This window comes from Mustela nivalis, assembly GCF_964662115.1.
Source record: "Mustela nivalis genome assembly, contig: HAP1_SCAFFOLD_1526, whole genome shotgun sequence".
NCBI classification, from domain to species: domain Eukaryota; kingdom Metazoa; phylum Chordata; class Mammalia; order Carnivora; family Mustelidae; genus Mustela; species Mustela nivalis.
In genome coordinates, this window is record NW_028135138.1 from 98,331 (window position 1) to 122,720 (window position 24,390).

The 24,390-nt window shown below is 36.3% G+C and overlaps 1 protein-coding gene across 3 annotated transcripts; it reads right to left on the reverse strand.

Moving 5' to 3' along the window:
- LOC309857912 (ankyrin repeat domain-containing protein 26-like) lies at positions 1-24,186 on the reverse strand. Of its 3 annotated transcripts, XM_082750632.1 has the most exons (6): positions 24,174-24,186; positions 15,883-16,055; positions 14,727-14,938; positions 13,271-13,499; positions 1,252-1,356; positions 1-204 (listed from the first exon to the last, which is right to left on the reverse strand). In XM_082750632.1, exons 3-5 carry the CDS (start codon positions 14,867-14,869, stop codon positions 1,267-1,269), a joined length of 462 nt encoding a protein of 153 aa, XP_082606758.1. In that variant the 5' UTR covers positions 14,870-14,938; positions 15,883-16,055; positions 24,174-24,186; the 3' UTR covers positions 1-204; positions 1,252-1,266. The 3 variants fall into 3 exon arrangements, with proteins under 3 accessions (XP_082606758.1, XP_082606756.1, XP_082606757.1); XM_082750630.1 differs by lacking the exon at positions 24,174-24,186 and having other exon boundaries at positions 6-204; positions 1,311-1,356; XM_082750631.1 differs by lacking the exons at positions 15,883-16,055; positions 24,174-24,186 and having other exon boundaries at positions 6-204; positions 1,311-1,356; positions 14,727-15,053.
- Positions 24,187-24,390: the final 204 nt, after the last annotated feature.

A 24,390-nucleotide genomic window follows, 5' to 3' on the forward strand; every position in this document is an offset into this window, starting at 1 on the left:
TTTAATAGGAAACTATTAAAATATTTTATAACCATCCAGAAAATAAATTTCTACTATTTATGTTTCAGATGCTATACTTTTTCTTCAGAAACTCTGAGTACTCTCTGTGTGATTTCAGTACGTCATCACAATTTATATGTCTTTCAAAAGTAGATTCTAAAGAGGTGGCCCCACCAGATGAGCCTGATTCCAATACAGCAAAACCTGAAAAGAAAAAGAATTACAGTCTTTATCTAAAATACTTCATTCTTAACTAAATGTTAGTAAAAAAAAAAAAAAAACAAAGTTGAAGTCTTATGAGTGTTATGAAGAATGAAAAACATCTAATACAGCTACAATATAAAATACAAGATTACTTTTAAATATATTTTGCTCACAGTTGCCCACTGAGGTAATTGCTATTGTGGATAAATATCAGAGCTTCTGTTTTTCTCATTACAAGATGATAACAGAGCCCACCCGTGAACAATCATGTACAACAGACTGAAAAATCAAACAGGCAATTTTCAGAGTTGAACAGAAGAACACACAGAAGGAAAATCCTAGTTTTCTATGAATATTGTCTGCTTTTTGGTGGAGGGGATATGTAAGCTGATATCTGAAGGACAGGGAAGAAGCATGCCAGGTGGAGGGAAGACGCATATACAAAGAACATATACAGAGAGTGTGGAAGAACACTTGTGGCATTGCAAGTAGTCAATGCTGAAGAGGTGCAAGAGCAAAGCAGCAGAGTAGGGTAAATGTTAGCGGTAAAGAAGGCTGAAAAAGCTGACAAGAACCAAACTGATTTGGGTGTTTTTATTCCATGTATGGAGCTTGGAATTTTACCCAATGGCAAAAGGTAAATCAATGACAAAATCAACGGCTGGATGTTTAAATGTCACCTGTCAAGTAAAGGTCATTTGAACCATAATTGCTTAACTAAGTATCACCTAAGACAAGACTGCTTTTTTCTTTTTTTCTTTTTTTAATTTTGGTTTTATATCATTAGCAGAAACAAGGATTTAAGAAAGCCCGCATATTCAGGTTGACAGTTCCAGAGGGATGGCAGAAGTGAAGGAAGATTACAGCTTGAAATAACAGATAAATAGACATTTGGAGATTTTTTTTTTTAAGTCTGAAAAACGATGACTAAATGAGGAATAAGTATGTTCCTCATTATGTTTATGTTTTATATTTTTATTAGATATATATTTAAAAAATTAATATAGTACCTATTGTTATCCAAACAATAGAAAACAATGGATTTACCATTCATAGGATATTTCAGAAATCAATGACCATCTTAATTCGGAAATTTGGCAACATACCTTCTTCTAGTTCTCTAGTTATATTTTTTTCCAACTCCTGCTGCATCTGAAATAAGTCAAATATTTATAATGTTCAAGTTAAACAAGACACATAATTGTAGGAATTATATATAGCTTATGAAATGTGAACTTAAAATAGCACTATTAGAGACTAAAATTAAGTTAGGGATTGCTTAAATAGAAAGATAATCACATAAATAAAATAAATCCCTACTTATTTTAATCTTAGGTAACGGAAGAAAGAGATGTAACACTATTTAGAGAAATCTGATAAAAAGTACAAGTAATATTGGTCTATTAAATATATATAATTTCTGGGAGAAGAGGAATATGGCAGAGGCATAGGGGGCCATAGTTTTGTCCAGTCCCTGGAATTCAGCTAGATAGCTTTCAAATCATTCTGAACACCTGTGAACTCAACCTGAGATCTGAGAAAAGAACTGTTCTAATTCTACAAATAGAAAAGTGACCACATTCTGCAAGGTAGGAGGTGTGGGATGGAGAAATGAATCGAAGGGGATACATGGGAAGATAAACTGTTGGGGGGGATGCATAAACTGCTTATCAGAAAGTGATACAGCAGTGGTGTGAAACAGGAACTTTTATAAGTCTAATCCGGTGAGGGACATCCCTGCTTGAAAAGCACTCAGGTGGAGAAGTGGGGTAGAATCCTAGGTAGAACTGCCTGATCTCAGGATCCCCAGGGTCACACAGAATGGGGTGCCTGAGTATGGGAGAGTTCCCAGGAGTTTCAGCAGGGAAGCCAGCTGCAATCAAAGAGCAGAGAAGGGGGCTTTCAGCTCAGTGTTTCCATTAATCACAAACCCCAGCCCATTGGGTAACCACTCTCAGAACAGGGCCAAACATGCAGAAGAACCAGGGCAAGACCTCCTCCTTCCCCCAGAGGGCTGGCATGAATGCAGCCACAGGAGACTGCAAAGTTTAGAAACTCCAAAGGGGGTTGCATGACTGAGATAAAAATGTTCAAAGCCTGGGTGTACACAGAGTGCATACAGAAACCAGGGAGACGAGAGTGATTGACAGCTCCTCTGTGAGGGCACACTGAAGAGTGGAGGGTGCCTGCTTTCAGCTCTAGGGCTGGACACTGGGAGGCTCACATTTTCATTCTAATCCTCTCAAGCAGTGTGGAAAACCATCAGGGAACGAAAGCCACAAAGAGGAATCTGGAGGCCCTAAATTAGCCTGGACCCCTGGCAAGGGCAGTGCAATACCATCAGGGCAAGGACCTCTGAGAATTAGCACAACAGGCCCCTCCCCCAGAAAATCAGCAAGAACTTCCCGCTAAGATCAAGTTTAAGGAATCACAGACAACTGCAAAACTCTAGTGCTGGGGGAAAATACTATATAGAATCCATGGCTCCTTAAACTTTCAAGTTTAATTTTCTTTATCTTTTTCCATTTCAACAAATTTCTCATTTTATCAACTCAGGTTTTTTAAACATTTTTAATTGTAATTTTTATAGTTACATTTTATCCTTTCATAGTGCTTAACTTTATTTTCGCATATATATATTTTTTCTTTCTTTACAATTTTGGGATGTAGTTTCCTCTAAGAAACAGACCAAAATATACCCAAATCTAGTGTATTGCTCTGTTCTCATCATCTGATTATATTCTCACTTTTTAAATTTTTATTTTATTTATTTATTTATTTTGGTTTATAGAGATTATAGAGATTTGGTTGATAGAGATTATATTTCTCTGGGGTTGTTGTTGTTATTTTAGTATTTTGTTCTCTTCATTTTCTATTCTTCTCTAGACAGAATGACTAGATGGAAAAACTCACCTGAAATAAGAGAACAGGAGGTACTACTGACTGTCAGTGACCTAATCAGTATGGATATAACTAAGATGGCAGAATTAGAGTTTAGGATAGCAAGTATAAAAATACTCGCTGGGCTTGAACAAAGCACAAAGGACACTGGAGGATCCCCTTCTGGAGAAATAAAAGAACAAAAATATTACCAAGTTGAAATCAAAAGGTTATTAAGGGGATGCAATAAAAAAAATGGAAGCTCTACTTCTGGAAACAATATGGAGGTTCTCCAAGAAGTTAAAAATATGACCCAGTAATTGTACTGCAAGGTATTTTCCCCAAAGATGCAAACATACTGATGTGAAGGGGCACCTGGACACCAGGGTTTATAGAAGCAATCTCCACAATAGACTAACTGGGGAAACAGCCCAAATGTCCATCAACAGATGAATGGATAAATAAGATGTGGCTACCAGGCGCCTGGGTGGCTCAGTGGGTTAAGAAGATGTGGGATATTGCAAATGGAATATTACAAAGCCATCAAAAAGGATAAACTCAACAATTTACATTGATGTGGATGGAAACGGAGGGTATTATACTGAGTGAAATAAGTCAATCACAGAACGACAATTATCATATTGTTTCATACATAGGGGGAATATAAGAAAAAGTGCATAGAATCATAGTGGAAGGGAGGGAAAACTAAATGGAAGAAATCAAAGAGGGAGACAAATCATGAGAGACTCTTAACTATTGGAAACAGACGTTTGCTGAAGGGGAGGTGGGATGGGGGTAGGGGTAATTGGGTGATGGGTATGAAGGAGGGCATGCGATGTGTAGAGCACTGGGTATTATATACAACAGATGGTTAACTGAACACTATATCTGAAACATATATCATATATCAGCTAATTGAATAGAAATTCTAAAAAATTCATCACGTACATAATGGGTAATGGAGAAATAAAACCCTACTTATCTTTTACAGACTTACTGAGCTATAATTAACTAATAAATATTAGCTATTTCAAATTTTAAAAATTGGAGGCTCTAACTGCTAGGATAAATGACACAGAAAGGAGAAGTAGTGACAAAGAAGACAAAATGATGGAGAATAAAGAAGTTGAGAAAAGAAGAGAGGTAAACAATTACTGGATCAGTAATTCAAGGGGAGGGGAGAATTCAAGAGATAAGTGATACTATAAAGCAAAACAATATTAGAATAACAGGGATCCCAGAAGAGGAGGAAAGTGGGTGTGGAAGAAGGTGTACCTGAGAAATTACAGCAGAGAACCTCCATAATCCGGGGAAGAAAAAAGTCATTCAAATCCAGGAGGCACAGAGAACCCCCTTCAATTTCAATAAGAATAGGCCAACACCTTGATATAGAGTAGTGAAGTTTGCAAATTTCAGAGACAAAGAGAAAATCCAGAAAGCAGCTCAGGACATGCCAGAAAGGACTGGCATGGTATAGTCAGGGTGCTAAACCAGAAGAATATGCAGCCAAGAATATGTTACCAGCAAGGCTGTCATTCAAAGTAGAAGGAGAGATAAAGAGTTCCCAGGACAGACAGAAATTAAAAAAATTGTGACCACCACACCAGCCCTTCAAGAAATACTAAAGGGAATCCTGCAAGCAAAGAGAGAGACCCAAAGTGTCATAGACCAGAAAGGAATAGAGACAATATACAGAAACAATGACATTACAGGTAATACAATGGCACTCAATTCATATCTTTCGATAGTTAGCCTGAAAGTGAATGGGCCACATTCCCCAATCAAAAGACACAAGGTATCAGATTGGATAAAAAAGCAAAGACCCATCAATATGGTGTCTGCAAGAGACTCATTTTAGACACAATAACACCTCCAGATTGAGAGTGAGGGTGTGGAAAACCATTTACTGTGCTAATGGACATCAAAAGAAAGCTGGGGTGGCAATCCTTTTATCAAATTAGATTTTAAGCCAAAGGCCGTCATAAGAGATGTGGAAGGACGCTATCATAATTAAAGGGTCTCTCCAAAAAGAAGATCTAACAATTGTCAAGATTTATGCACCTAACATGGGAGCAGCCAATTACATAAGCCAACTAATAACAAAATTAAAGAAACACATCGAGCATGATACAATAAATAGTAGGGGACTTTTACACCTCACTCACTGCAATAGACAGGTCATCTAAGCAGATCAACAAGGGCACAAGGGCTTTGAATGACACACTGGACCAGATGGACTTCACAGATATATTCAGAGCATTCCATCTTAAAGCCACAGAATACACATTCTTCTCCAGTGCACATGGAGCTTTCTCCAAAAGAGATCACATACTGGGTCACAAATCAGGTCTCAACCAGTACCAAAAGTCTGTGATCATTCCCTGCATATTTCCAGACCACAGTCCTTGAAACTTGAACTCAATCACAAGAGGAAATTTGGGAAAAATTAAAAAACATGGACGCTAAAGAGCATCCTATTAAAGAATGTTCATGGGTCAACCAGGAAATTAACAAACAAGTAAAAGAATTCATGGAAACAAAGGAAAATGAATACACAACTGCTCAAAATCTTTGGGATGCAGCCAAGGCAGTCCTGAAGAGGGAAGTATAGAGTAATACAGGCCTTCCTCAAGAAACAAGAAAGGTCTTAAATACACAACCTAACCTTCCACCTACAGGAACTGGAGAAACAACAGCAAAGAAAGCCTAAATCTGGCAGGAGAAGAGAATTAATAATGACCAGAGCAGAAAGCAAAGAAATAGAAACCAAAAGTACAGTAGAATATAGCAACACATTTAGGAGCTGGCTCTTTGAAAGAAGTAATAAGATCGATAAACCCCTGAGAAGACTTGGCAAAAAGAAAAGAGAAAGGACCGAAATTAATAAAATCATGAATGAAAGAAGAGAGATCACAACCAACACCAAGGAAACACAAACAATTTTAAGAATGTATAATAAACAACTATTTGCCAACAAATTAGACAATCTGGAAGAAATGGTAAGAGAAAAACCTGGACAGTTCAACCAAACATTTAAAAAGGAATTAATACCTATTCTTCTGAAGCTGTCTCAAAAAATAAAAACGACGGAAAACTTCCAAACTCTTTCTATGAGGCCAGCATTACCTTGATCCCCAAACCAGACAAAACCCCAACAAAAAGGAGAATTACAGGCCAATATTGCTGATGAACACGGATGCAAAAATTCTCACCAAGATACTAGCCAACAGGATCCAACAGTACATTGAAAGGATTATTCACCGTGACCAAGTAGGATTTATTCCTGGTCTGCAAGGGTGGTTCAACATCTGCAAATCAATCAGTGTGACACAATACATTAATAAAAGAAAGGATAAGAACCATATGATACTCTCAATAGATGCAGAAAAACCACCCGACAAAGTACAGCTTCCCTTCTTGATTAAAACTATTCATGGTTCAGGGATAGAGGGAACATACCTCAATATCATAAAAGCCATCTACAAAAAGCCCACAGTGAGTATCATTTTCAATGGGGAAAAACTGAGAGCTTTACCCTTAAGGTCAGGGACACGGCAGGGATGACCACTCTCACCACTGTTGTTCAACTAGTACTGGAAACCCTAGCCTCAGCAATCAGACAACAAAAAGAAATAAAGGCATCTGAATCAGAAAGAAGTCAAACTCTCACTCCTCACAGATTATGTGATACTCTACGTGGAAAACTCAAAAGACTCCAACCAAAAATTGTTAGAAGTTCTACAGGAATTCAGCAAAGTGGCAGGATATAAAATCAATGCACAGAAATCAGTTGCATTTCTATACACCGACAATGAGATAGAAGAAAGAGAAATTAAGGAGTCAAAGCCACTTACAATTGCACCAAAAACCATTAAGATACCTAGGAATAAACCCAAACAAAGAGGCAAGGGATTGGTACTCTGAAAACTATAGAACACTCATGAGAGAAACTGAGGAAGACCCAAAGAAATGGCAAAAACCTTCCATGCTCATAGACTGGAAGAACAAATACTGTGAAAATGTCTATGCTTCCCAGAGCAATTTATACATTCAACACAATCCCTATCAAAATACCATCAACATTTTTTAAGAGCTGGTACAAATATTCCTAAAATTTGTATGGAACCAGAAAAGATCCCAAATGGCCAAAGGAATGTTGAAAAAGTTCACCAAAGCTGGTGGCATCACAATTCCAGACTTCAAGCTCTATGACCAAGCTGTCATCTACAAGACAGTATGGTATTGCCACAAATACACACGCATAGATCAAAGAGCCCAGAAATGGACCCTCAACTCTATGGTCAACTAATCTGTGACAAAGCAGAAAAGAATGTCCAATGGAACAAAAGCCAGTCATTCCAACAAATGGTGTTGGGAAAACTGGACAGCCACAAACAGGAGAATGAAACTGGACCATCTTGTTACATTACACATAAAAATAAGATTCAAAATGGATGTAAGACGTAAATGTGAGACAGGAACCCATCAAAATCCTAGAATACAACACAGGTTGTATTCTCTCTGGCTTTGGCCAAAGCAACTTCTTGCTAGGCACGTCTCCAAAAGCAAGGGAAACAAAGACTTCATCAAGATAAAAAGGTTTTGCATAGCAAAGGAAACAACTGACAACACTAAAAGATGACCTACAGAATGGAACATGGTATTTGTAATTGACATATCAGATAAGGGGCGAGTATCCAAAATCTATAAAGACTTATCAAACTCAACACCCAAAGAACAATCCAGTCAAGAAATGGGTAGAAGAAATGAACAGACATTTCTCAAAGAAGACACACAAATGGGCAACAGATATGAAAAAATGCTCAGCATCACTTGGCACCAGGGAAATAAATATAAATCAAAAGCACAATGAGATATCACCTCACACCTGTCAGAATGGCTAAAATGAACAAGTCAGGAAACAACAGATGTTGTCAGGCATGCAGAGAAAGCAGAAGCCTCTTACACTGTTGGTGGGAATGTAAACTGGTGCAGGCACTCTGGAAAACAGTATGGTGGTTCCTCAAAGAGCTGAAAATAGAGCTACCCAATGACCCAGCAATTGCACCACTATGTATTTACCCCAAAGATATAAATATATTGATCCAAAGAGGCATCTGCAGCCCAATGTTTATATCAGCAATTTTATTTATTTATTTATTTGAGACAGAATGAGATATAGAGAGCACAAGTGGGAGAAGAGGCAGAGGAAGAGGAAACAGCAGATTCCCCACTTAGCAGACAACCTGCAATGGGGCTCTATCCCAGGACTGAGGAATCATGAGCTAAGCTGAAGGCAGTCACTTAACCAACTAAGCCACCCAGGCACCCCTCGGTACCCTACATTAGACCCCATTTTGAGCATTCAATGAGAGGGTACCTTTTATAAGAAAGCTCTAAGTAAGAAAATTCTAGATGAGAATACTTGTAATATACAGCTGACCCTTGACCAACATGGGTTTGAAGGGTGCAGGTCTACTCTACTTACACATGGACTTTTTTTGATACAGTATTTTAGTGTATTTTCTCAATAACTTTTTTAAATATAGCTTTATTATGAGAATATAGTATATAATACATGTAATGTAAAAAAAAAAAACTGTGTTAAAGAACTATTTATGTTATCAGTAAGGCTTCCAGTCACTAGTAGGCTACTAGTAGTTTAGTTTTTTAGATACCATGCAGAAGTGAAATCATATGGTATATGCCTTTCTCTGCATTATTTCACTTGGCAAAATACTAGGTCTACCAATGTTGTCACAAATGGCAAGATCCCATTCTTTTTTATAGCTGAATAAATATTTCATTGTATATGTATCACACATCTTCTTTATCTGTTCATCTATTGATGGACACTGAGGTTGCTTCCATACTTTGGTTATTGTAAATAATGTAAATAATGTTTCAAAAGACATAGGGGTGCACATAACTTTTCAAATTAGTGTTTTCATTTTCTTTGGGTAAATACCCAGTAGTGGAATTGCTGAATGGTACTGCATTTCTATTTTTAATTTTTTGAGGAATCATAACACTTTTTGACAATAACATTATATTCAGGCCTTATAAAATTAATAATATGACAACATTACTAGACAGCCTTGTAAAATTAATAAATCAATACCACTTGATGGGAGAAACTTTTATTGAAGCAATTTTATAAAGCATTAATAAATACTAGGTAAAATATAAGACACTTTTTTATATGACATGACTTAAGGAATTACCAATGTGATGTTATTGTCTTTTCCTAAATATTTACTTCTGTGACCTTTATTTCCAAGTGAGAACTGTGTTTAGAAGGTGGAAATAGCTTCAAGTCCACTAATAAGGAGAACCCATTTGCAATTTTATTTATACTTTTCCATTTATCCAAAAAATAGGAGGATAAAAAAATTATAAACAGAAAAACAACATGCAATGTATCAGCAAATTTTAATTCAAAGAATTATTAACGAAGGATTTTCTCATAAATGTTAGTTTTCAAACTATGGCTCATAGAAATCTAAGGGTCTCCTGGGACACAGCAGGACTGAGGGACAAGGAAGTCTACAGGTGTAGTCTTATCTCACATTTAGCTAAACAGCTCTACTTGTCTGTGTTTTATATAATACAGTTTAATGCAAAAAAAAAAAAAAGATAAGTTCTATTCTTTGGAAAAAACAATTTTTCCCCAGAGGTATAAAAGTCACTAACTTAGTCAACATCCCTAATTTCACATAAGAGACAAAAAGGCCTCAGAGAGATTGTAGTTTGCCTGAGGTCAAAAAACCACCTAGTTTGCAGGCCAGGAATGTGTTTTAGTTACTTCCTCATATTCAGGAAATACATGCATTTTTAACTAGAAATCAGAGAAAATGAATACATAAAACTTTGTTCTGTGGCTCCATAAAGTTAAGGCATTAGACAGAAAACAGCTTTCTAACTAAACTATAAATTTTTACAGTCATGAACAAAAATAAAGGACGAGAAGTTATCTTAACTCCTATTAGTAACAGTCAATATGCTCAATTTATAAGCAAAATTTTTTTAACTTGAAAGGACAGGGAACTTGAAGGAGAAAATCTTTGGTTGAACCAAAGAACCTGAAACTGAGGAAATTCTTCCTTAAAAGAATTATTCATTTCCTTCAAATAAAACTTGGTTTATCAAAGTCAATCAACAAATGGTTACCTATGTTGTGAGCTATTTATTGCAAAGTCTAAAACACTGAACAGATTTCTCTTTGCCATCTAGCCTTCCCATTAGTTCACATGTACAAAAGACACGATTAACTTTAATTATAAATTAAATCCACTCGGAAATTATAGGTAAACCTTCATTTCCATGTGAGAACATTTCTCTACCTTCTTCATGACAGGAAGAGAGATTCGCCTAATGGGTGAATTTGGGAGAAGGCACTAAGCAGTGCCTACATGCTTCCAGATCTCTTATTTGAAAAGCTATGCCTGCCCTAGTAACATGAATTGAGGTCTGCTTTCATCTTTGTGGGATGGGCATCAAACATCTCTTCCTTCCATTTACAACTGTGTGTGGAAGTGCCTAATTTGGAGTAAAGGAGTAAAGTATTAGGAAGTTGGCAGTGGCTACATACCTAAGCCACATTTTCCAATCTGTTAGTATGTATTACAGTTACTAAGCTTATCTCCATCTGCCTGACTCCTGTGTTCTCAACTCAGAAAAAGAAGAGCAATGTCATCTGCCACCTACTCCACCACAGCTCCAACAAGAAAAATGATCAGACAATACTTAGAAACGGTTTCTTCTTCCTTGACTTTATACCTAACATTCATTGTTCAAAGTGACATACTTTAAAGAGGGAAAACGTTGAAAACAATTTCAGAAATAAACACAGAAAGTCAGACAAAATGAGGAGATAGAGGAATATGTTCCAAATGAAAGAACAATACAAAACTTCAGAAAAATAGCTAAATGAAACAGAGATAAGTAATCTACCTGAATAAGAGTTCAAAGTAATGGTCATAAAAATGCTCAGCAAACTTGGGAGAAGAATGGATGGATTCAGTGAGAACTTCAAGAAAGAGAAAATATAAAGAAGAACCAATCAGAGCTGAAAAATAAAACAACTGAAATGAAAAATACTCCAGAGGGATCAACAGCACATTAAAAGCTGCAGATAAACAGATCAGTGATCTACAAGACAGGGTAGCAGAAATCATCCAAGCCAAAAAACAAAAAGATAAAAGAATTTTTAAAATGAGGACAGGTTAAGAGACCTACTAGGATCGAGCCCCACACCACGCCCTGTGCTCAAGGAGTCTGCTTCTCCCTCTCTCTGTGGCCCTCCCCTCCCATCTGTGTTCTCTCTTGCTTGCTCTCAAAAATAGATTAAAAGAAAGAAAGAAGAAAGACAAGGCCATAACTAGAAATAAGAAAATTATGAAAGAAAGAGTTTTATTGGTAAAAGCAAACATACAATAAAAGTAATAGATCAATCACTTTTATAAAGCCAGTATGAATGTTAAAAGACAAAAGTAGTAACAACAATTGTGTCTACAGTTATTAGTAAAGGGATACACAAAATAAAAAGGTGTAAACTAAGACATCAAATACATAAAACAAGGGGGGGTCGAAAAATGTAGTGTTTTTAAAATGTGTTTGAACTTAAGTAGCCATCAACTTTAAAAAGACTTCTATATATATGGGATGTTATATATGAACTTCACTGTGATCACAAAAATCTATAATATACAAAAAAGAAAAAGAAAAAGAAAGGCAACCAAGCATAACACTAAAGAAAGTCCTCAAATTAGGAGGGAAGAGAGCAAGACAATAAGGAAACCAAATGAAAGAACAAGATTGAGGCCTCATTTACCAGGGGTCTATGCTACTTTTCTCTACATTAGTAAGAACATGAATATACCTTCAAAACCATAAACCTATGTACATTGATTGAAATGGATATTTTAATAACAATGATATACAATGGAAACTAGCTGCTACTTAAAGACTCCCTATTATTCCCATCTTAGTCATCAATCATTAAAGTGATGGCAGGATAGATATATGTGAACTTCATTTAAAAAATTCCAATTGTGGGGCACTTGCACGGCTCAGTCAGTTAAGGATCTGATCTTGACTTTGGTTCAGGTCATGATCTCAGGATCGTTGAGACTGAGCCCTGCATCAGGCATTGCACTGAATATGGAGCCTGCTTACCCTCTGTACCTCACCCCCCACCACCAGCTTGCACACACACTCTCTCTCCCTCTCTCTCTCTTTAAAAAAAATGCAGTATTTGCTTGATTTAGCCATTTAGAAAATGTTCTACAGTTGCTCAGCAAGACATTTTGTAAAAATTGAAATAGAAGTGTTATAAGTTTTTAAAAAATGCTCCAAATAAGACAAAAATTAAGGATGTACTCTCAGGTAAGAAAATGACAACAATTACAAACTTAAAAAGAAAAATTAATCTTTTTAGCATTACAAGTTTATTTAATTCATAAAAAGGACTTATCATGGATTCTTGAAATAATAAATATCCATATGTGAGTAAGTGTTTGGATTCTTATTGTTGACTTATACATAGGGGTGGGAAAAATGGGTAACAGCGAACTTTAAAATTGTTATGAACAACTGCCAAACAGGAAATTAGTCAAAGCATCTAAGTATAGATTTCATTCGTGAGCAATAATATTTACTTTCTAAAATCGAATTTAGATGTAGGTTTTCAAGAAATTTAAAATGTGTTCATTTTGGGGTGCCTGGGTAACTTAGTCAAGTGTCTGACTCTTGTTTTTGGCTCAGGTTATGATCTAAGGGTTGTGAGACTGGGCCCCATGTTTCTCCACCAGAAGTTTGGCACTGGTCTCTGCCAGCCATGTAGGGTTCCACACTCAGCAGGAAGTCTGCTTGAGAATCTCACACTCTCTCCCCCTCTTGTACACTCTCTCTCTAAAATAAATAAAATATTGAAAAATAATAAATGTCAGTTTAGTTATAATTATTGAATAAAGGTAATAATAGGTACCTCTTGAAAATAAGAGCTCCAGGAACAAAGAAAAAAAATCAAAATTTATGTCTCATTTCTTTATCAGCAAAAATAATTATGACTTTTACTTAGTGTGTATTAGTTAGCTAAGCAACTCAGAATCTTACCAAATTAAAAACAAAAATTATCTCAGAAATCTGAAACCCAAGGAAAAAAAGGTAAGATAATATAACCAACCTTGATCAAGAAAGTCTCGAGGTCATTACTTGAACGCCATGAGTTTGAGGTAGGAATCACCACGTTTTCTCTTAGAGCAACGTTTCTATTGAATAGTGAACTATTATTAACATTTCTACCATAAGGCAGATCTAGGGATGGCCTCATATTAATAGTGTCAAGCAAAGTTTGCTTTTGCTGTTTCTCCACCAGAAGTTTGGCACTGGTCTCTGCCAGCCTCTCACTAGTCCTGTTAGGATTACAAAACACAATACTTAGTATTTCGTTTCTCCCCAAATCAGTCCTAAATTACTTGCATTTTTTTAAGTCTCCATAATAGTAAACAAAATGTGCCATTAAATAGTGTTTTAACATGGTAAATGTGACAGAGCAGACCTATTATGTATAATTATAGGTTTAAAACTGTTCTAAAGAAGTCCATATATCTCTAGGGTTCCTAACTAACAAGTAATTCAAATTAAAGAGGGAGAGAAATGGTGATCAGTGATGTCCATGGCCTAACAGGTTATACCTGCTGCCTTCTGGAATGGTTGTACTTAAAAGATTCTTGGGGACGCCATGATACATACTTATATTTAGTAAACCAGTTTAGAGCTGCAAAAATAAACCATCCTGGGGTCTGGGTGGCTCAGTCGGTTAACCATCTGCCTTCAGCTCAGGTCAGGACCCCACAGTCCTGGGATTGAGCCCCATTCTGGGCTCCCTGTTTGAGGGAAGCCTGCTTCACCCTCACCCTCTGCCTGCTGCTCCACTCTGCTTGTGCTCACTTGCTCGCTCTCTCTGTCAAATAAATATGTAAAATCTTTAAAGGAAAATAAAAATTTAAAAAATCCCTCAAAGACATTTTTCAAGCATTGGCTTTCACCACTCTTGTATATTTTGCACATTACCTCAGAGAGATTGAGCATTTGGCACTGAGGAAAAATTTAGACGAACAATTGCTAGAGGACAAGTAGATGGCAGAGTTGTGATCAGATAGAACTGAAACAGCTCCAGAAACAATTAGGTTATAACACAGATACTAGGGTACTGAACGTGGAATCTACCGTTTCCATCTTGACCTTTTGGGTTAAAGATGTACTCTTCCAAAAATAAACTAACATTAATAAATAAATTTTAATAAACTCATTTCTATTTAGGGTAATTTTGACAATTTTATAATAATATGCTGTCTAAATTATAAATCTTCAAACAATTAGTTTAAAGACTAGGAGATCAGATTAACTGAAAGTATTCAAAGGAAAAAATAAAATCATTTAAAACAACAACAAAAAAGAGAAATGCAAACTAACTTAAACTAGCATTTTGACAATAAGTTCATTTACAAACATCATTTTTCAAAATTATATTATCTAGTTGGCTTTCACTTACTACTGATCTCATGAACGTGGCTCCAAAAAATTATGGTTTAGATGCAAATTAATAAGCTAACTCTACTTTCTATGATTGTTTTAACTTGTTCAGTTCATTTGTCAATGACATTCGATGTGTTACTTCTAGGTAGAGGTGCTTGTATCTGTCCAATTCTGCTTTAGTAACGTCTTGAGAATTTTTCATTTTGGATAATTCAAATTCCAGCTCTTTAATTCTGAGTTCCATTTGACTTCTTCCTGAAGCATTATTATTTTCTCTTAACTGTGCTACACTTTCTTGAAATGCTGCTTGCGTCTAAAGCAAATTAAAAGCATAGTTTTAAAATTGTTACAACCTGGGTAATTACAGTATATTTCTTTCTTTTAGTTTTGTGTCAATGATTCAGAGAGAAATTTTTAAAGTGGAAAAAAAAAGCTGAAATGTAAAATATTTATCATTAATGTGAAACTGAATTAAATGTGAATAATGTTCATTCTTACATTAGAACGCATGCAATCTGATAATTCAAAGAATAATAATATCATTTAGTTTTTTAAAAAGTGAACAATACAACTTCAGAATAATTGAGGTACCTGGGGTGCCTGGCTGACTCAGTCATCTGAGTGCCTGACTCTTGGTTTCTGCCCAGATAGTGATCTCAGGGTTCTGGGACAAAGCCCTGTGTCCTACTCAGCATGAAGTATGCCTGGAATTTTCTCTCTACCTGTCCATCCCCCACTCGTTCTTTCCAAATAAATAAATAAGATATTAAATATATATAAAAAAGGAATAATCCAAGTATGGTACCATTTCTTTTATATAGGAATGCCCAGAATGGAGCCCAAACAAGCAACTGACTGAGCCACCCATGGACCCCATGGTCAAAATTTTTAAAGCACAGTTTTTTCTTTTCCTCTCAATAGCCTTGTTTTATACTAACTGGTCTTAAAAAATAAAATGACTTTCTACTGTGAATCATTCTGAAAGATCAATTTAGTGTGAATAATAATGAAAACTGAAATTTTTAAAGGGAAGGAACAAATGCTTTCAGAAATTTACCAAGTTGTTATAAAGGAAGTAGAGGAAAACTCTACACTGCATATAACCAAAATGTAATTTGGAGTAAAATGAATTAAAGCATTTTATAGACAAATAAATTAACCTCTAAAAATAGATCAACTTCTTTTAATTTTTTTTCTACATTCAATCTTGTCCTGTCTTCAATCCCCTTTATATTGTTCTATTTTACTATATCCTACCACGTTGACTTCTACACAACTTCTGAGGTTTACTTTCTGTTGTTCCCCAACTTCTTTTTATTCTTCTCTAGAATTTCACATTTTGTCGGTATTTTTTTCATAGATGATAACTCCTGAATAAGAACCTGGTTTCTTGAAGTCATAGTTTCCAGTTTTGCTGTTAGATCATCAACCTGCATGAATAAAATAATATATAGTTGGAAGCAGAGTGAAAAGAGTCCAATGCAAAACTAAGACCCCACATTTTTTTCAAAGATTTTAAATCTCTGCACCAAAGATGGGGCTTGACTCAAACCCCCAAGATCAAGAGTCACATACGTTACTGACTGCTCCCCGGGCAGGTGCTCAGATTTTAAAATAAGTTCATTTTCAATAAAATGTTATCTATATTGTAGTAAAGTCTTGTAATGCAGAACCTCAAATAACTAAGAAATGAAGAACAAAATTCAAACCACTAGGAGTTACTAAAATCGATCTCTGCTGTCATCCTCTTTGCAACACATTTGTATTTAATATTTATACTTTTATTTTTCTGATTGTTTCAGATTTTTCCTCCATAAAATAACTATAAGTCACATCTTAGTAGAAAGTCTCTTAACCCTTCCCTCGTCTTAACACTCCATAATTTTTTTAAAGATTTTATTTATTTGAGAGGGAGAGAGAGCAAGACAGCAAGAGCACAAGAGCAGGGAGAGGGAGAAGCAGACCCCCCACTGATCAAGAAGCCCAGCATGGGGCTCAATCCCAGCATCCCAGGATTACAACCCAAGCCAAAGGCACTTAACTGAGCCACCCAGGTGCCCATGTACTCCATAATTTTTAAAGACGTTTTAGGAATCCCATATTGACTTATGTAGGTCTGAGCCAATAAATGCTTACCAAAATAAGACATTGAAAATAAGACTCTAATTAATGAATCTATAAATACTGATTCTATTGCCATCAGCCTTTTTCTGAATTACAACTGTTTTATGCTAATTTCAATTGCATTCTGAAGAGAAATGATTCACAAGGTTAAAAAATCACATCTCTCAGTAAAAAAAAAAAAATAGTGGGGAAAAATTTAGTGAGATTATCCATATATTTTTGGATAAAAAAAATTCTTTAACTCGACAGTGTTACAATCCTTTGTTACTTCCCACAAAATAAGAGAATATACTAAGCAATGAAAACAACCAAAAAACTTGCTGGAGCTCAGTGATGCTGAGTTGGGAAGATCTCCTTTCCTTTAGATATGACTGGAAAGACAAGTGGATGTGGTGGTTTTATAAACTGACACTTCTCCCATGACAATCCCTCCACTTCATATGTGTTGGTCTTAGTAACTGGTTCCTAGTGAACAGAATATGGCAGAGCTGCGGTGTGATTTTTAAGGCAAGGTTAGAAAATGTGATATAGCTTCCATATGACTTTCTTCTTCTAGGAAACCTCACCCTTAGAATCCAGCTGTTGTGGGAAAGCCCAGGGTACCTAGTTAAGTCTTCATGCAAATATTCCAGCTGAGACTGCCCTAGCTAACATCCTAGCCAAAAGCCAGCCTCAACAGCCAATCATGTGCATGAACAAGGTTTTAGATGATTCTAGTTCCCAGTTTCCAGTCATCCCAGGTGATGCCAAATGAAGAAGAAATGAGTTGGCCTGACTCAACCTTGTCCGAAGATTTGTGAACAAGATGAATGCTGTTTTGAGCCACTAGGTTTTGAGATTGTTTATTATACAGCAATAAATAACTGGCACAGATACTGATATTAAAATGGGGTGCTGCCATTAAAAAAGAAAACCAAAAAACTGAAACTAAACCTTCTTTGAACCAGGAAGTGGGTGGAACCTGAAAGACGAGTAAGAGTGAGAAGTAGAGAAGAGTAAGAATGAAAACCAAAAGGGCTTCCAAGAGACTGTGAGTGGAAACCTGATGGCCCTTGAGAGGCTTACAGCAAAGGTTTCTAGACAAGTGAAGAAAATGACACTAGAGGGAAAAGGAACTCGTGCCACAAACCACATGAAAGTAAATCTGGTAGGAGAGATAAGCTAAAGAAAGACGATTCAATATGAAGAAACCAGGACTTACTGGGTTCACCTATCTGTTCCTCATTTACAGCTTCTCCACATGCTGTATTGTCAAATAATGCTAAAATAAAGAAATGGCTTCTGGGTTAAAAGCAAATCCAGGACAACATGGCCTATGGATGAAGCCAAAACTATAAACCCTTTACAAGTCCTTGAGAAGGACTTAAGGTGTGCCTCAAATTTCTTTAAGGATCTTAAGAGTGTGAGAATTTGAAAGGCATTGTTAAATGAGAGCTGCACAGGAAACCTGAGGTGAAAGCTTATCTCAAAAGACCTGGGAGAATGGATTTTCTAATAGCATGAAATCCAGTCGTATTCACAGAAAATTCTGTTCTGTTTTTTCCCATTTAGGGTGTCATTACCTGTGCATTTTTTATATATGACCTTTATTATGTTGAACTATATTCCTTCTAAACCTACTTTTTGAAGCTTTTTATCATGAATGGATTTTTTACTCTTTTATCATGAATAGATGTTGCACTTTGTCAAATGCTTTTTTTAAAAGATTTTATTTATTTATTTGACAGACAGATATCACAAGTAGACAGAGAGTCAGGCAGAGAGAGGGGAGGGGGAAGCTCCCCCAATTATCAGGGAGGTTGATGCGGGGCTAGATCCCAGGATGCCAGAATCATGACCTGAGCCAAAGGCAGAGGATTTAACCCACTGAGCCACCCAGGTGCCCCTCAAATGCTTTAACTATATCTTTTGAAATTATCAGATGATTCTTCTCCTTTTATTAATTTGGTGTATCACAATGATTGATTTGCAGATATTAAAACACCCCCATATCCTAGGAATAAATACCATTTGATCATGGTGATGATTTTTTTAATGTATTGTTGGATTCAGTTTGGAGTATTTTGTTGAGGATATTTGCAACCATGTTCACCAAAGATACTGGCTTAGAGTTCTTTTTGTGGTGTCTTTGTCTAGTTTTGGTATCAGGGTAATAATGGCCTCATAGAGTGAATTTGGAGTTTTTCCTTCCTTTTCTGTTTTTTGGAATAGTTTGAGAATCGGACTAACTCTTCCTTTAAAATGCTCTGTAGAATTTGCCCCTGGTCCTGGACTTGTGTTTGTTCATAGTTTTTAGATTAATGATTCCATTTCTTTGCTGGTTTTCAGTCTCTTCAAATTTTCTATTCTTGTTTCAGTTCTGGTAATTTATATGTTTCTAGGAATTTATCCATTATTCTACATCGTCCAAATTGTTGGCATACAGTCATTCATAATATTCTTTTATAATTGTCTGCATTTCTGTGGTGTTGATTGTTATTTCTACTCTCTCTTCTGTGATTTTATTGGGGTCCTTTTTCTCTTCTTTCTGATAACTCTGGCTAAAGCCTTATTGGTTTTATTAATTTTTTCAAAGAACCAGCTCCTGGTTTCATTGGTCTCTCCTATTTTTGTCTTTTTAAATTTTCTATAGTGTTTACTTCTGCTCTAATTTTTTTAAAAATTTATTTGAGAGAGAGAGAAGGTGGGGAGAGGGTCAAATGGAGAGGGAGTAGAGAATCCTCCAGTTGACTCCCCGCTGAGCAAAGAGACAGAAGCAGGGCTCATTCCCAGGACTCTGAGGTCATGACCTGAGCTGAAATCAAGAGTCTGCTGCTTAACCAACTGAGCTACCTACTACTACTACTACTGCTCTAATATTATCTCCTTCCTTCTGCTGCCTTTAGGCTTCATTTGTTGTTCTTTTTCTATATTCTTTAGGTGATGGTTAGGTTGTTGTAGATTTTTCTTATTTCTTGAGTTAGGCCTGCATTGCTATATACTTCCCTCTTAGAACCATATTTACTGTATCTCAAAAGTTTGGGCAATTGTGTTTTCATTTTCATTTGCTTCCATGTATTTTAAAAATTTTATTCTCTTATTTCCTCATTGGTCCATTCACTGTTTAGTAGAATGTTACTTAACCAACATGTATTTGTGGTCTTTCAGACTGTTTCCTGTGGCTGACTTCTAATTTAATAGTATTGTGATCAGAAAAGGTGCATGGTGTGACTTCAATATTCTTGTATTTATTAAGACAGGTTTTGTGGGTATTATGGAGGGCACATATTGCATGGAGCACTGGGTGTGGTGCATAAACATTGAATTTGGGAACACTGAAAAAAAATTAAATTCAAAAAAAGACTTGTTTTGTTGCCTAATATGTGATCTATTCTACAGAATTTTCCAGAATGTGTATTCTGTTGTTTAAGAATGGAATATTTTGAATATATCTCCTTAGTCCATCTAGTCCAGTGCATCATATAAAGCCACTGTTTCTTTGTTGACTTTCTGACCTGTCTTTTGATGTAAGAGGTGAGTTAAAGTACCCAACTATTGATTCTTTCTATTCCTTCCTAAAATATCTGAATTGTACATTGACTTCATGGATACATTTGCAATTGGGAATAAAAGAAATAAATTTCATTGAAAACATATATAATAAAATTAAAGGACCCTAGTATTACTGTATTATTATCAATTATTTCTTTTATGTTAGTCATTAATTGTTTTATATACTTGGGTGATCCCATGTTGGGTGCATAAATACTTACAATAGTTAGTTCTTCTTCCTGTCAGATTGTCCTCTTCATTATGATATAGTGCTCTTGTCTCTTACTGCAGTCGTTCTTTTAAACTCTGTTTTGTCCAATGTAAGTATTACTATACTGGCTTTCTTTTTATATCCATTTGCAGGATACATGTTTTTTCCATCAACTGACTTCCAATCTGCAGGTGTCCTTATGACAAAAATGAAACTCTTGCAAGTGGCTTATACATGGGTCTTCTTCTTTTTCTTCTTCTTTCTAATCCACTCTGACATCCTATGTATTTTGATTGGAACACTTACCCCATTTATATCCAAAGTAATTATTGATAGTCATGTATATGTCATTTTACTACTTGCTTTGTGGTTGTTTCTAGAGATGTTCTCTGATCATTTTTTGTGTCTTTGATATTTTACTGGTTTTCTTTAGTGATATATTTCATTTCTTTCTCCTCTTTGAGTGTTTATCGGTGGCTTTGTTTTCTTTTTAGAGAGGGCATGAGTGGAGTGGGGAGAGGGAAAGAGAAGCTTAAGCAGACTCCATGGCCGGAATAAAGTACAGTGCAGGGCTCAATCTCACAACCCTGATATTATGACCTGAGCTGAAATCAAGTCAGATGTTTAACCAACTAAGCCACACAGGCACCACTATTAGTGGGTTTTGATATATAATTTGTGTATAACCTCTTCTGCATATAGAAGTCTATATTAAGCTGCTGGTCTTTAAGTTTGAGCCCATTCTTTTCTCTTCTCCACATGCTTTAGGTAAAGTATTATATTTTATATCCTTTTTTCCTGAGTTCCTTAACTTATTTTTTATATAAATTGTTCATTTTTGCTACTTTTGTGTTTCCTGCCTTTATACTGTCACATTTGGTCTCTTCTTTCCACTCAAAGAGTACCCTTTAATATTTCTTATGGTGCTAGTTTAGTAGTCCAAACTCCTTTAGTTTTTATCTGGGAAACTCTATCTCTCCTATTCTGAGTAATAGGCTTGCTGGATAGACTATTCTTGGCTACAGATTTTTCTCATTCATCACGTTGAATAGATAATACCACTCCCTTCTGGCTTGCCAAGTTTCTGCTGAAAAAGTTCCTGCTAGCCTTAAGGGGTTTCCCCTGAAAGTTACTGACTTGCTCTCCTGCTTTTAAGATGTTTCCTTTATCAGTGTATTTTGCAAATTCAATTACAATAGGTCTTGGTGTTAGCCTACTATTGTTGATTTGGATAGTTTTCTGTGTCTCCTGGATCTTGATGTCTGTTGCTTTCCCTAGATTAGGGACATTTTCAGCTATATTTCTAGAAACAAGTTTTCTTACACCTTTTTTCTGTCTTCTTCTACTGGGACTCCTATAACTTGAATGTTATTACATTTGATGGAGTCACTGAGTTCCCTAGGTCTGGTCTCATTTTGCATAATTTTTCTTTCTCCCCCTTCTTTGGCTTCATTGCATTCCATTACTTTGACTTCTTAGTTGTTAATTTGTTCCTCTGTCTTTTCCAGCCTACTGTTCATTGCATTAGGTGTGTTTCTTAAATCATTTATTCCACTCTTCAACTCTGATTCTTTTTTAACTCTTTTATCTCTGTTGTAAGGGTCTCACTGATGTTGTCGTTCTTTTCTAAAGTCCAGTGAGTGTCCCTATGGTCACTGCTTAAATCCTCCATCAGCCATGATATTTACATCTGTCTCACTTCAATCTCTGGACCCGTGGCTTTATCCTGTTCTCTCATTTGAGATAAAATCCTCTGTTTTCTCATTTTATCTAAGTCTCTGCCAGCTTCTCTGTGTTAGAAAAGCCAGTTATGTCATCTTCTCCCAAAAGTAATGGACTTATGAGAAAAGACGTGATGTAGCACCCAGGGTCTCGTGCTTAGGGGGGTATGTCTAGTGTGTGCAGCATGCACTCTGCCGTTGAGTTCTGGCTGCTCTATCCTTCAGGCCAGACATCTGCAAAGGCACTCCCTCACTGCTGTGGGCAGTGTTTGGTACCTGGCCTGAATGTAGCAACTTTTAACTAGGTGTGCCCTGGTGTGCTTGTGAAATGAGACCTGTCACCACCTCCACTGGAACTCATGCCTTCCTGAATCTGGTTAGATGAGGTGTGGGCAGGGGCCTGTGCTGATTTTCTGGGGTAAAGGCCTGCTGTGGTGGAACTGAGGCAAGAATGATTGAGCAGGGCAGTTCCACTGGAGTGCGAGGGGATGGTGCTTGGTGTAAGCAGATTAGGCAGCCAGTGTCAGAGCTGTACTGCATCCCGCAGATGGCTCTGTGCTTGTGCTGAGGGGCACTGGATGGAAATGGTACCAGCTGGTTCCTTTGTTCCTAGAGTGTGGTTTCTGTGAAAGTCAATTAAAAAAAAAAAGACTAAGAGATGGTGAAATCAACACAATTAACTGAGAGGATAAAATGTGATGCCAGGGAAATAAAAAGATATGCCCAGACAATAACTAATTGAACGTTCACAGCAGCATTATTAATGGCTAAAAAGTGGAAACAACCCAAAGGTGCATCAAATGATAAATGAACAATGGTTTTAGCCCACAATGGAGTACTGTTTGATAATAAGGAATGAAGCACTGATATATGCTATGACACAGATGAACCCCAAAAACATTAAGCGAGGGAAGCTAGTCACAAAGGACCACGCATTGTGTGATTCCCCATATATGAAATATTCAGAATGGGCAACTCTATAGAGGCAGAAAGTAGACTTGTGGTTGCCTGAGCCTGGGGGCAAGGATTAAGAGTTTCTTTTCAGGGTAATTAAAATGTTCTACTTGATGGCAGTAATGGTTGCACAACTCTATCAATATGCCCAAACACTGAACTACAAATATTAAATGGGTGAATTGTATGGAATGTGCATTCCATCTCAATACAGCTTTAAAAAAATCCAATGGCAAGGCCTAGATAATTTTCTTAATTCTCTCTTTTGGGTGTATATAGTATACATGAACTAAATACTTCTGTGCATTTATTATATACTGAAGAGGAAAAGAAAATGAAGGAAATGCCAAAGTTCAACTGGTTTGTGAAATCACTTTTCTGTACAAGTTATCCTGAAATCAGTACAGATTCTGTATCCATTCAAAAGAGTGAAGATGAGAAATAAGACAATTTTCTTAAACATTCTATTAAACATTATCTTCTGCTTTTACATGGCTTAGCTCATGATGGTAACAGAGGGATCATTAAAAAACATTATTAGCACACCTGGGTGGCTCAGCTGGTTAAGCATCCAACTCAGGATTTTAGCTCAGGTCATGATCTTATGGGTCATGGAATCAAGCCAGCATGGGGCTCTCTGCTGGGCAGGGGTCTGCTTGAAATTCTCTCCATCTCCCTCTGCCTCTCCAACCACCCCCACCACAAATAAATAAGTAAGTCTTTTAAAAAAACTATTTAGTAGGAAAAAAGTCCCAATTTCTGTGAAGAATGATGTATAAGTTTCACCTTTCCTAAGGGTAACTACTATAAGAAAAAAATATATAAAACAAATAACAGAATGAAAGTCAAAGTTTAAGAAATAAGTACATTGTGAAGATACTAAAATTATACTAAATTAATTATAATGAAAAAGGGAAGGAAGTGATCCATGGAAATAAGTATCCTAAAACACTTCATATTATTTAACCACCTACAGATTAACTTGACATGTGACATTTCATACATACCTGACTCCTACTCTTAGTCAGTTTTTCCTTTAAGTCTTTTACCTCATCTTCTAAATTCATACGACAACGTGATGTCACCTCCAGTGAAGCCTCTGACATAGATAGTTTCTTTAGGGTATTGGCCAGTTCTTCTTGAAGTTGTCTCACAGCAACCTAATGAGACATTTCTGTTACTGGATTTATAAAATCATCTTACTATTAAATTATGTTAACAATA